Below are 13962 nucleotides of genomic sequence, written 5' to 3' on the forward strand. Positions count from 1 at the left end.
TCTATTTGCTGATAGTATAATTGAGTGTGAAAAATAAAAATGGTTCATAGAGCTAATAAACAGTAAAGTTAGAATTCACACTCATGTATATTCTGTAGCTAAATACACGAAGAATATTTTCTCCCTTTTTGGAAGCTATGTCCATTGCAGAAAATAGGAAGAAAAAGATGTGTAAGATTTAGTTAAAGGCCAGAATGCCCTTTAATAGATGAGCTTCCAGAACAAATCATTTCTAATTTCTAGTCTCATTACTGAATATACTCTGAAAATACACCTAGGTAATATATTTTAGCTAACTATAATGGGAAATAAATTATGTAGCAAGTTAACTCGTAATAATTACATATATAAATAAACATTGTTGAAGTCACACTTATATGTTTTTCTACCCCAAGGGGTATTATAAGCAAAAGATAAGCGTAAAAGTAGTCCTAAAAATTAAAAATGTAGAACAACAGTAAAGAAGCAAACCAAAGACAGGGTAAATTTCACAATAATATTTTGGATTTTTACTTATCTATCGAGAATTCTGCCCCAGGATTACGTTAGAACTCCATTGTAGAACTGTATTCAGTGTAGAACTATATTCAGTGTAGAATTATATTCAGTGTAGAACTATATGTATATTTTCCATGTAAAATAGAGGTAATATTATTCTATTATTAAATTTGCTCCAGGTTTGTAGAATTAATAAGCCATGAAGTTAAAGACATTTTTTAGAGACAGTGTCTCACTCTGTCACCCAGACTGCAATGCAGTGGCACGACCATGGCTTGCTGCAGCCTTGAAGACTCCTGGACTGAAGAGATCCTCCCACCTCAGCCTCTCAAGTAGCTGAGACTATAGACACAAATCATCATGTCTAATTCATTTTGTTTAAATTCCTAAAGAGATGGGGTCTTGCTATGTTGCCCCGGCTGGTCTTCAACTCCTGGTCTCAGGTGATCCGCCCAAAGTGTTGGGATTACAGGAATGAACCACCACACCCAGCTCAAGACTTTTTTAAAAAGTAGAACATTTGGTACAGATTTATATTCCCTTCCATTAACCTCCACCTCCAACATCCATAGTGATCTCGAAGTTTTCCCAGAATATATGCTATTCTAGTTTGTGGGTAGAAACTAAAATAAGTTTGTACCTCTCTTGATCCCTACTCTCTTTCTTTTTTTGAAACTAACTCATCCACATTAATTAAAAGGTTCCAAAGGTAAGTGTCCTGTGTGAACAGGGGAATTGAGGTGCAGCTGTCCGGAGGTCCTGCTGGGATGCAGTGGCTGGACTTCATCAATGATTCAGCACAGCACAAGGAGTACCTGGCTTTAGACCATTATGTCTGAATGAGATCACATGATTTATCTCTCAGAAGCTCTTGGAATAATAAAAGATAAAGAGAAGTGTCAGTCTTCAAATTGTGAACTTATCAAAACATTTAATATCTAAGGTGACACACTAATTGAATTCATTTCCTAGAGAAAGTATGACTAGATGATATCTACCCTAGCAGCTTGGGAACAGAGATTTTCAATAAATTCTGGTGGGGGGGGGGGGCGGAGAACAAAACCATGACTAGTAATATGCTATAAATGTAAGAAATTATTATAAAATTTTTTCTTCAGGAGAGAGAATAGTTAGTACTCAGTAGCTTTAGACATAAAATCAGAGCACAGGGGTTAGAAGAGTAACCCCAAGAGCCAAGCTGTATTCAAACCCCAGTTCACCCGTTTACTAGCTGAGGGCTTTTAGATGTCCTATGCCTCAGTTTCCTTATCTGAAACATAGAATTACCACAGTCACTAATTCATAGGGCTCTTGAGAGAATTAAATAAGACAATATATAGAAAAGATTTAGCATAATGCCTGGTACATAGTAAGCCTTTTTGACTGTCAGCCTCTGTTGTTATTGATGATGTTGGTGATGACAATGAAATGACTGACCCAACACTTATTAGCAGAGAGACCTCAGAGACACCCCTCATTCTGTAGGTCAGGTTTTTTATCAGATAAAAGGGGACAGGAAACTGCAACAGTGAGCCTTGGTTAGGTCTGAATCTTGGCCCTAGCAGGGAATACACCCGTCAGCTTTTTCTGTGCTGCCTCCAGTCTCCTTGTAAACCCGGCAGAATTCTCTCTATATAGTTGCCTGCATCTTTAGGCAGACAGGTACACAGCCAGATCCTCCAGAGTGTCAAGTAGGGAAGGATTCAGGAGGTAGAAAGAAAAACAAAAAGCAACCCTGCGAAAAGGCAAGTGGAGCCTTATCTTCAATCCACAAGGATAGAATCCCCTGCAGGTTACTAAGCATTCCATGGAGTCACTGGGACCCTGGGAAATCATACCTCCATTTAGGAGCATGTTGTATCTCCGTAAGTCCTTGAGCCCTCAGCCATTACAAACCAACTTGTACATATTCTAATTGGATTCTTTTGCCAACGGCATTGCCACCTATTGCGGCAATCACGCAGAGGTAGGATGGACACGAAAACTCCAGACTCCACATGGCCAATTTGATTTGGAGAAGACAAAAACACACAGTAGGGGCAGAGAGGGCTGGCATGCAGATGGCAGCCCGATTTTCCTGGGCACTCAGCCCCAAAGCTTTCTGGGGTAACACGAGGAAAGATGACCATCAGCAGAGGGCAGCCGCTGCCTCCTCCAGCAAAGATGGTTTGGCACACAGAACTGAAGAGTCACAATCTGAAGAGGCCATACTTAACATTTCTCTAGGTGTTTCTATTAGCTCTCTCCCAAAAGGCAGAGACAGCAGGGCTTTCTCACGAGAACTCAGCTGAAAGCCTCATGAGGAGCCCAGCTGGTGGGAGGCTCACTCAGTGTAAAGCCATATCTCATTTCATCTGTGCACACACTCAGAGTGAAGCAGTGAGGATGGCGGATGCCCAGTGATCCTCTAAGCCACAGGAAGATGGGGTCAGCAGGCTGTTTCCCAGCAGAAGGTAGATCCTCCTGAGGCTTTATACAGAGGAGGCATTGCGGGCAGAGCTGAGAGCAGTCCTACTCTATGTGGGAGGGATCGAACAGAGAGGATGACAAAACAAGGCAAGCTACATAGATACCAGCAGTTTTAGATGTGCTGTGGTTATGGAAATACCATCCTTATTGTTTTTCTCTTAAAAAACTTGGCTGCTGATAAGTACCATTTTCAAGTTTTCAACAGTGAATAAGTTTCTTTTTTTTTTTCTTTTTTTTGAGACAGAGTCTCACTCTTGTCGCCCAGGCTGGAGTGCAATAGTGTGATCTTGGCTCACTGCAACCTCTGCCTCCCGGGTTCAAGAGATTCTCCTGCCTCAGCCTCCCGAGTAGCTGGGGCTACAGGTGTGAGCCACCATGCCCAGCTAATTTTTGTATTTTTAGTAGAGACGGGGTTTCACCATGTTGGCCAGGCTGGTCTCAAACTCCTAACCTCAAGTGATCCGCCCTCCTCAGCCTCCCAAAGTGCTGGGATTACAGGCATGAGCCACTGTGCCCGATCTAACAGTGAATAACTTTTTAACCATGTCCAAAATCTTTCCCCTTTGAAGCAGTGGAATTTTGGAGCTTTCTGAGATGAGTACAAACTATTTAGCTATACTTAGTTTTAATAAGAATAGTTGCTGAAAAATTATTTTCTATAAGGATCAAGCAGAAAATCAAAAGTAGTTGATTGAAAGTCTTCAGTTGAGTTAATAGTAACATGCTGGTTTCTTAGCATGAACAGATGTACCTTAGGACTGTAAGATGCCAACAACAGGAAAAACTGGGTGAGTGGATATAAAAATTCTCTGCCTTATCTTTGAAACATTCTATAAATCTTAAATTATTACAAAGTAGAAGGATTATTTTATTTTTTGAGACAGCATCTCACTGTCGCCCAGGCTGGAATTCAGCGGCATGATTTCAGCTCACTGAAACCTTGACCTCCTGGGGTTCAGGTGATCCTCCTGCCTCAGCCTCCTGAGTAGCTGGGACTACAGGCATGCACTACCACGCCTGGCTAAATTTTTTTGTATAATTTTTAGAGACAGGGTTTTACCATGTTGCCCAGGCTGCTCCTGGGCTCAAGTGATCTTCCTGCCTTGGCGTCCCAAACTGCTAGGATTACAGGCATGAGCCACCATGCCCAACGAAGATTTATTTAAAAAAAAAAGAAAAAGAAAAAGAAAAGAAAAGAAAAATTGACTAAGAGAGAAAGTGTTCAATGGTAAAAATATCTAGGGGCTTTCAAAAGTTTTGTTTAAAAGATAAATATGAGTTTATGGCCTTATATTTTAATGTGGTCAGAAAAAAAATTGGTAACTGCTAAGATTCATCATTTCCAAAGTGATCCATGGCACCTAAGTATACTAAATTGAAATGATATTAAGACAATACAACTAACATGTGAAACAGATGCTTGATTTTCAGGCATAATTTGGTTCAATAGAAGATGGCATTTCTGGACTTAGATACGTCCAGGAGAAGCTGGCACCATGTCTAGGGCTTTGCCAATATTTCAAGTTTTAAAAATATTGAATATAATAAGTGGTTTAGATCTATTAGAAATCTTGGTTTTTGTCCACAGCTTCTGCAGCTGTGATGCTAGAAATAATGAGGAATGAGAAATAAGGAATAGTGGCCTTCCCATTTCTCCTTCCTTTAGGGGAAGATGGGGTTGGTAAAAACACGGTGTATGAGATGGGGTGATGTAAGCACTACATTAAGGCAAATTTATTATTAGGGAAGTGCAAGGGATGAAAATTAGTTGTAAAAATATTAGGCGCTCCGAAACGAGAATCTTATTCCTGGGAGTCATTGTGGTCAAGCCCAGCAAAGTACTCTAGGTCCCCTGATTCCCTGCCTGCAGAGCTTGGAGCTGGCCAGAACAAGGTGAGCCCTAGGGAAACCAAGCTCTCCCTGCATGTCTTAGTCTGGATTCAGATAAGAACTTGCTTGACAAAATCCAAATAGGGAGCTGGGCTGAGGCAGAAGGAGGGCCGGCCAGAGAGGGACACATCTTCAGAAACTCAGAGTAGGGTGTCCCTTCCACATGTATGCCTGTGCTACTGGGACATGAACTTGCAAACTGAGTCCTCTGCTACCATCTGCCACGGACAGAGTCCTCACACATATTTGCCTGATAACAAAAACTATCACAAGAGACTCTACCAAAACCACAATGTTGCACAAAGGCCACCGCAATTTTGCCCAAAAAATACTTCTACAAGGATGTTTATACAGCAACTGTCCGTTCAGCCTTGGACTGGTGCTCCCATTTAATAATAAATCACCCTTATTATTGATCCTTGTAGCCAACGATAATTGTTTCAAAACAACATTCTGTCACCTTCCTCATTTTCCCATTAAGAACCCTCGTCTTCCTTTACCTCCCTGGCTATGCCCAGAATCCATCACAACATGCATATCCCAGTTCATAATCTTCTGGCATTAATTCCCAAAGAAAGTCGCTTTTATTTTCTTTAGAGAGTCCTTCTCTATGTTGTTATTTTAGGTTGAAAGATTCTAACCACAAACCTACTGAAGAAAAGGTAATCTAGGTCTTCTCTGTGGTGTCACTCATAGACACAATGTTCAGGGTATATATTTTACTCTAGGGAAAAATATGGATATTTTATGCTGAAGTATTCTGACACCTAAACTCGCTAAATTCTGTGTTTATTTTATGGGTGATGAAAACTAGGAATCACCAAAACACAAAACTAAAGTTTAAGAATTTCGGAGGCATTCCAAATGTAAATGGTGTCTATAACTAAAATGTGTTACAATAGAAATATTTTGGTACCTTTTTAATTAGTTGATTCTTGAGAAACACAAGGACAGTGGAGAAATATGAACCTGCAGAAATTTTTTCACTTGTATATTTGTAGTAATGCTATAGAAATCTGAAATTATTTTTGATAATAATCTAGATGTAATTTTTTAGATTCCTAAATTGGCATTTAAAAAGTTAGATTTGTATACTATTGAGGTATTAAAGATCCATATTTAACCAAATGTTTTCAGAAAACTAGGGTTAGATACCAAAACTACTTGTGACCTAAGCTGGAATCACCAATACTTGTACCAATGGTGAATAAAGAGGAATTTCAAGTCAAACCTCAAATGCACGTATGTGTCTATACAGCCCCTTTATCATTGCTATGATTTAGTGATCAGTGATACTAGAGGCTCCAGGCTCGGATGGTTCAAGCATTTTCTTGGAGAAAGGCTGGGTTTTAGTTTTTGTATTTATTTTGTTTTTCTTTTCAGAATCCTGATACTGAGTCATGCTGGCCAGAGATGGCCAGGACCTGTGCATTTTGGACCGAATTCCAGGTGGTTTAAGGATCAAAAAAAATTCAAGGAAAATGGATACCTTAAATTTGGGGGATATACTGTAACTGGAACACATCATGTGGTGTTAATTCAGTCATTCGCCCAACAAATACTACGCACCTACTATGTTCCAGGAGCCTTCTAGAGTCTAAAGATACAACAATGAATAAAACAGACCAAGAAGCTGACATTCTAGTCGAGGGAAGACAGTCAGTAAAGGGGTAAGACATATATATTGCATGTCAGATGACAGTAAGAACCATGGAGAAAAATAAAGCTCCAAAGAAGTCAAAGTTTTACAAGGTACCACTGTGTATAGGGTAGGCCGGAAAGCCCTCATTCAGGTGACATCTACTGTAAGAAGGGGAAGGAGAGAGCCATGCATACATCCGAAGGACAAGCATTCCAGGCAGCATGAGCAACAAGAGCAACCGCCAAGAAGGAGGAGGGTGCCTGGTATTCTCCAGGAAGAACAGGAAGGCCAGTATGCAGGAGTAGAATGAGGAAAGGGAAGGGTCACAGAGGTAATGGGAAAGATCATAGCCAGTTTCTTAGGTTATTCTAAAGACTTAGGCATTGACTGTGAGTAACATGGGGTATGACCATACACAGCACGACACATCATCACCAGTGATGAAATTACTACGATATTAGAGCAAGTTTTAAAAGGTAATTTCGCTACATTAGAAATGTCAGCATGGACTTAGGAGCCTTCTGTTGTTGCTATTGTCGCTGTTGTTGTTTGAGACAGGGTCTCATTCTGTGGCCCAGACTGGAGGGCAGTAGCGGAATCTGCAGCCTCCACTTTCCAGGCTCAAGTGATTCTCCTGCCTCTGCCTCCCAAATAGCTGGGATTATAGGTGCATGCCACCACTGCCTGGCTAATTTTTGTGTTTTTAGTAGAGACGGGGTTTCACCATGTTGGCCAGGCTGGTCTTGAACTCCTCACCTCAAATGATCCACCCGCCTCAGCCTTCCAAACTGCTGGGATTACAGGCATAAGCCAACGCACCCAGCCAGGACCCTTCTTAAAAAAGGCAGTGTGGCCAGCCGTAGTGGCTCACACCTTTAATCCCAGCACTTTGGGAGGCCAAGGTGGGCAGATCACCTGAAGTCAGGAGATCAAGATCAGCCTGGCCAACATGGTGAAACCCTGTCTCTACTAAAAATACAAAAATTAGCTGGGCGTGGTGGCACACACCTGTAGTCCCAGCTACTTGGGAGACTGAGGCAGGAGAATTGTTTGAACCCAGGAGGTGGAGTTGCAGTGAGCCAAGATCGTGCCATTGTACTCCAGCCTAGGTGACAGAGTGAGACTCCATCTCAAAACAATAAATAAACAAAAATAAAAAATAAAAAAAGGGCAGTGTGTGTGAAGCATCACAAGGTTTTAAGCCACCTCTTCTTGACCTCGTCTTGGATGTCATTAAGCTACTTGTTATGTCATAGGAAATCCCCTAATGGTCACCCTTAAGCTCAAATGCTGGCCTTGATCACCATTCTCCACTGAAAGGAACCAAGGCTCAGTAGAGAGAGGTCTTGTTGTCCATGTGTAGCAGAGCAATTGAGACCACCTGAGGCCGCCTGTTGTCACAGGACAGAGATGCCTACAGGTGGGCCTCCGGTGGGCTCAGAAGGACAAGAGAGCGGATTAAAGAGAGGGCTTCTGGAGTGGTTTTAAAGGTGAGGGCATGTGGCCTATTTAGTGTTGCATTTCATAAACACATAGAATCTGCAATCTATGCCAATTACTAGAACTCATTAGCGTCTTGTTTAAGTCATCACAATATTAAATATTTAATTCTCCAACAGTGGCTCATTTCAGCTTAGTACGTGTTAAAAAAAAAAAAAAAGAAGAAGAAACCTCCTGTGGCCAAAGAGGAATATACTGGGCATCAAAAATATTGTATGAAAGTCCACAGGAATTACAACATACTGAAGACAAATTATTTAGAGTATCACAGAGAAAAGCCATAGCTACCAATGTGAGTCAAAGCGTGGCATCGATTTCTCTCTCTTACACAAACACACACACAGAGAGAGACAGAGAGAGAGAGAGACAGAGAGAGAGAGAGATCATTCAACTGATACAGAAAAGTCACTACTTCTATTTGTTTCACTAATATATATTCTCTCACTGGGTAACTAAAATAGTTATTATGGTAGCGACTAAAATAGAAAAAAATAGTGTATCTGTTGAGTTGATACAGAAAGAACTTTGAAATTCTGAGTGAGTGAATTGCACAGGGAACCTCACAGTGCAGTATTGCCTGAACCTGCTGAAAGGTACTCTAGGAGGTTAACTTTTGTTCCACCCCTTCCTGTTTCCCAGGAAGCAGTCGGGGGCATACTAACATTGTTTTTCACCAGTCATTTGCAGGTGTGGGCAGGCAGGCAGGGAGCCCTAGTGTCCAAAATAGCCAGAATGAGAGAGAACAGGGGAGTCACTTGCACCTGGAAAATCTTCACTCCATGCATGACCATCAACAATTATTGGTCTCACTGGACATTCTGCGGACCATTGTCATGGACCCGCAATCCTGTAGGTAAATTTAGCTGGAGAAAAACACGCCATGCTGGTCAGCCTCACTTTAAGTAAATGACTACAAGCCTCAAGTGAGTCCTTTGAGCTGCTCTGCTAATAACTGGGTCATTTCCCGGTTCTGTTCTCCTGACCTACTGCGAGATGATTTCATACCCTCTCCTCCCTCCTGAAACCTTCCACACCTTTTCCCCTCCTCACCCTGACGCCTATTTCACTGAGAAAACAGAAGAAATAAGGACAGGCCTTCAAGCGACTTCATCTTTCCATCTGCAAGCAACTGTGTTGCAGTGTCCTGAAAGTCAAAGTTAAATATAGTCAATGTGGGAGTGCACTGTGCAGTGTCAGGGATTTCTACAAACTTACGTAAATGCTCTGTCTCTCATTGGCTGGCTGATGGGGACAAGTTTCCCTCGGTGGCACTGAGCTGAAAGCAGAGTCCTTCTGACTCCCAAATGTATGACTTATTTTGGGAGTCACATCTGGTAATAAATTAAAATAACCCTAAATTGCAGTCAAGGGCCAGATCTGCTTTTCTTAAAAAATGACCCTAAAGATCTGAGTTTCATCAATCTCTCAGAGACTATCAGTGGTTTCTTCCAGATGGGCTACCCCTGGTCCCCCACTGACTAAGGATGACACAATTTGGACTGTTTGTGTTGGCACTTCTGGCTATAAACCAGAGGCAGACCTTTTCCAAAGAGAATGCTTGCCTGTGGAAATCACTGGCACTTTTCCACATCACCCTTATTAGCTGATCTTTCTGTTTTGAAATTTGGCTTCCTCTCTCTACTGGTGGTATCTCCACGCCGACTTCTCAAGTTCATTAATTTCATGTGGATGCACTTTCACCAGGACTGCATTTGCATATTCTTATCCACAGTGTCTAGACTCTGTGTCCAAAAATGGGGTAGTAACTAACAGTATTTCAGAGTCTGAGGTGTGCAATGCTCGTACTGAGCTTCTCTTCAAATAAGAACTTATTCTATAACTTACATGGCAGAAATTTACTCACTTTCTCCAAATGTGCTTTACTTATCAGAGGACCCATGCTGGCCAATGGATCAGAGGGAATGCCGACTTTCCACTTTCTGGTAGCTTCTACAAATCTCTTTAAAAATTCAGTATAGATGCTCTTCTGGACAAAGATCCTGCTGGTACAGAGACAGATTTCACCCTGCCAAGAATGAGAACAAGGACAAGGCTGGAGACACTCTCCTTCATGGATAGAGCACTCCGCACTTTTGAGTACCTGCCATGTATCAGGCACTAGTCTAGGCAGTGGGGTACAATGGTAAATAAGACAAACTCCCCACCATGTGGAACACATAGTCTTGTGGGAAAGACATACAAAAACACAAGTACATAAACTCAATAAATAACTTCAGGTTGTGATCAAAGCCATAAAAGAAAATTAAGCAGAGGATGGGAACGGAAACCGACGGCAGGCGCAGGGGCAGGGGCAGCTGTTTTACAGAAGGGAGTCATGGGGGGCACGTGCAAAGAGGGGGTATTTGCCTGGAATCTTGACTGATGTGAAGCCACGAGACAGGAGAAGGTCTGGAGGCGGGGAATTCTTCAGAGTAAGTACAGAGGACCTGCAGCAGGAATGAGCTGGCGTGCATGAGGAAAAGCAGCTGGTGGGGCGGAGGCTGGAAGAGGAGGCAGGGACAGGAAGTGCATGGTAGGAGAGGTCAGGAGGCTAGCAAGGCTAGTGCAGTCATAAAGAGATTATGTTTTATTCTCAGTATCATGAAAAAATGAGGGAAGGTTTTAAGCATCAGAATGATACGATCAGATTTACATTTTAACATGCTCATTCTGGGAAAATAGGATGGAAGGAAACAAGTGTAGGAACAGAGCAGAGGAGTTAAAAGAATATTCCAGAAGTTCAGATGCGTGTAGGTAGCTGGGACCAGGGAGGCATTCATGGAGATGCAGAGAAGTGAAAAGGACCCGCTGAGTTCAACAGGTTCTTCCAGGGGCCCGGGACCTCCGAAGAGTGGTGAAGCTGGCACAGATGCACTGGAGAAGTGATGGGATTCAGGATATACCTTAAAGACAGAACCAACAGGACCTGTCGATGGAAAGAGAGGGCAAGAACAAGAGTAGGCCGCACAGGAGATGGTGGTGCTGTTCCCTGGAAGGGCAGACTTGAGGTGGGAAGAGGATTGGTATTGCAAGGAAGGGAGAGGGAGGGAAATGAAAGCTCTGCTTTGGACACGCTGGGTTTCAGATGCCTCACAAACATCAAATAGAGATGCTGAGTGCACAGGACAGGGGTTATAACAGATTTCTCAGTGAAAAATAACCCTATCATTTGAATATAGCATGTAACAGTTTACAAACCACATTCTAGGCTTTCCAAGCATCATTTATGCATGACAAGTACATAAATGCATAAACATTTTCACCATGTTTGTGTTTGACTTCACAAAAATCCTAGGAAATAGAAGGCTCCTGATTGTCCTGGTATTTGTACAAAGATTCATTGTCCAGATTAAACCATTAATGTTTTGAAATAATACATTCTTTCTGCAACCAGGATTGCTGTTAGGATCATCTCCATATCTAGCTTGGGAAATGTCTAAACACTTGATACTTTCATTTGCACAAGTGCCCTGTGACATCAGGGAAGGAGAGCATGACCAAGAGGCTAGAGGGGTTTACCCAGTTCCCTGTTGCTCAGTGCCCAGAAAGCATCGGTAAGCATAGCAAGATGCCCAGAAGACAGATTTTGGAGAGAGTAAGAAAAGGAAAGTATCATTCACTGAGTGCCCATCATCAAGCCAGACACTGCGCAGGGTGCTTTCCTCATTATAAATAATTCTGTAGCCTGTTAGCTTTTCCAGTTTACAGTTAAGAAAAAATGTTTTGAATTAGTACATGTCCAAGGTCACACAGAGATGCTTCAAAAAAGCCAATTACATTCAATTAAGGAAGAAATATGCACGACATAGAATTCATTGCTCAGCTAAATCAAGCTGCTTTATTTATTTTGCCTAAAATCCATTTGTGACCTTGGATTAGCCAATGAGTTAGGTGTATGTCTCTTTCCCCATTGACATTTTAAAACACTCCCAAAAGGAAGGTTATCTGGGCAAACTCAAATCCTTGCACAATTCTGGTAGGAGAGATGCTTACACTTCTTATCTCCATGCTCAGAATTTGTTTTTTTGTTTCGTTTTTGAGATGGAGTCTTGCTCTTATCACCCAGGCTGGAGTGCAGAGGTGCAATCTCGGCTCACTGCAATCTCTGCCTCCCGGTTTTAAGAGATTCTCCTGCCTGAGCCTCCCAAGTAGCTGGGATTACAGGTGCCCACCGCTATGCCCAGCTAATTTTTGTATTTTTAGTAGAGACGGGGTTTTGCCATGTTGGCCAGGCTGGTCTTGAACTCCTGACCTCAGGTGATCCACCCACCTCGGCCTCCCAAAGTGCTGGGACTACAGGTGTGAGCCACCATGCCCGGCTCCTCAGAATTTGTTTAGTACAGAGTTTACCTTTCTCTCATCTTAGTTTCTCAGTCCACAAAATGTGTCCCTCTGTTGTTGTCTCTAAGCCATGAAAACACATGGTTTAATTGTTCACTTGAAACTTGCTTAATGGTTAAATTAGTTGTATTGTAAAAGTACATTGTCTATTGATCCAGAAACTATCTTTCTAGCCACTTCAAGAGTTACAGTGAAAGAAATAATTACACTTATGATTATCATGAAGATAATAATTGAAAGTAACATTTGTCACTCTATACTCATGAAAACCCTGTTAGAAGACATCATTATTGTTCACGTGATTTTATCAGTGAAGCAATGCAGGTTCAAAAGTTTATGCAATATTCAATGTCACCTGAGTTAGCTCAATACAGATATCTCTCATTTCACTGCTCTTTCCTTCTGTGAAGTTCTAAGTCTTTGGCCTATATCTTTATTCTCTGTTAAAATAAAAATATCCTTTGAAGAAAATCATCCAGTGTTTATGTACATCTGCTATATCCTAGGCAGTATTCTAAGCATTGACATTGAAAATACCACACAAAAGCAGGCACCGTTTCCATCTTCTTGCAGCCTACTGTTTAGTTGATCTGGTCTAGTGTTCTTAACTCTTTGGAATGCCATAGCCTTAAAGAATCTGCCAAAAACTACAGAGCCCAGAGAAATATCTGTTATGTAATTTCAGAAGGTACAACGATGCCCTGAAGCTGATCCATGAATCCACACCGAGAAATCTTCTCTAGTCAGTTTCAGGTGCTTGGAACTCAGTGTATGAATGCATTTGGAATACTTTTGAAATGAGAGTAAGGTTTACTGGGAATAGGACATTTGAACCACAAGCAAAGACAAGGTTTAAGAAAAGAATAAAAGACAAGACAGGGTAACTGTGTGAATAAAGAAATGGAGATGCTCGGAGCAGCAAAATCAATCATTCCACCCATGGCTGGTGCCTGATAAAAGCTGTGCAACTCAAGAAGAGGAGTTTGCTGAACAGAAGCTGTGACTCCACAGGGCCACTAATTAATGTTCAAATTGAGCAGAGAGTTAAGGGAATCACACAATGTACTGAGCCTGCCTTCACGGAAACGGCACTGGATTGAGCTGCTTGCTCCAAGCATTGCACTGTGATGAACCAGATGCAGCTTGACAGGGCCATGGAGGGGAGGGAGAAGAACCCCAGGGGACACACCTGGTTGGCAAAGCTGGACCTGACGGTTGCCGGAATGCATTCATCCAGGTTGGCGTCCTCGAAGATGATGGCAGGATTCTTGCCCCCCAGCTCCAGGGAGAGCTTCTTGCAGTGTGGAGCACTCAGCTGGGTGATCCGCTCGGCAGTGGACTGGCTCCCAGTGAAGGAGATTAGGGGCACCTCTGGATGGGACACCAGGGCCTCACCCACCCTGGGCCCAGTTCCAAACACAATATTGACCACACCTGGTGGAACACCTGGGTAGGAAACAATATCAGTTATAGTAATTCTTGGTATGTTGAAGAGTTCAAGTTACATGGAAATTCTCCTTGAAAGTCCAATCGCTTGAATGGGAGTGGGCGGGGATGGAGGAAGCACTTGGGTTTTACAACACTTGGAACTTTCATGACTGCCTCTGGTTTAATAGCAAAGC

General features: G+C 42.2%; 1 protein-coding gene across 1 annotated transcript in view; it reads right to left on the reverse strand.

The window, feature by feature from the left end:
- The window catches only part of ALDH8A1 (aldehyde dehydrogenase 8 family member A1), a 31909-nt gene that overhangs the window by 1944 nt on the left and 16003 nt on the right, over positions 1–13962 (reverse strand). The window contains exons 5-6 of the mRNA XM_008006964.3: positions 13530–13786; positions 9864–10025 (exon numbers count right to left, since the gene is read on the reverse strand). Coding sequence (XP_008005155.3) covers positions 9864–10025; positions 13530–13786 — 419 coding nt within the window. The remainder of the gene's footprint in view (positions 1–9863; positions 10026–13529; positions 13787–13962) is intronic.

Source organism: Chlorocebus sabaeus, chromosome 13, assembly GCF_047675955.1.
Source record: "Chlorocebus sabaeus isolate Y175 chromosome 13, mChlSab1.0.hap1, whole genome shotgun sequence".
In the NCBI taxonomy this organism is placed as follows: Eukaryota; Metazoa; Chordata; class Mammalia; order Primates; family Cercopithecidae; genus Chlorocebus; species Chlorocebus sabaeus.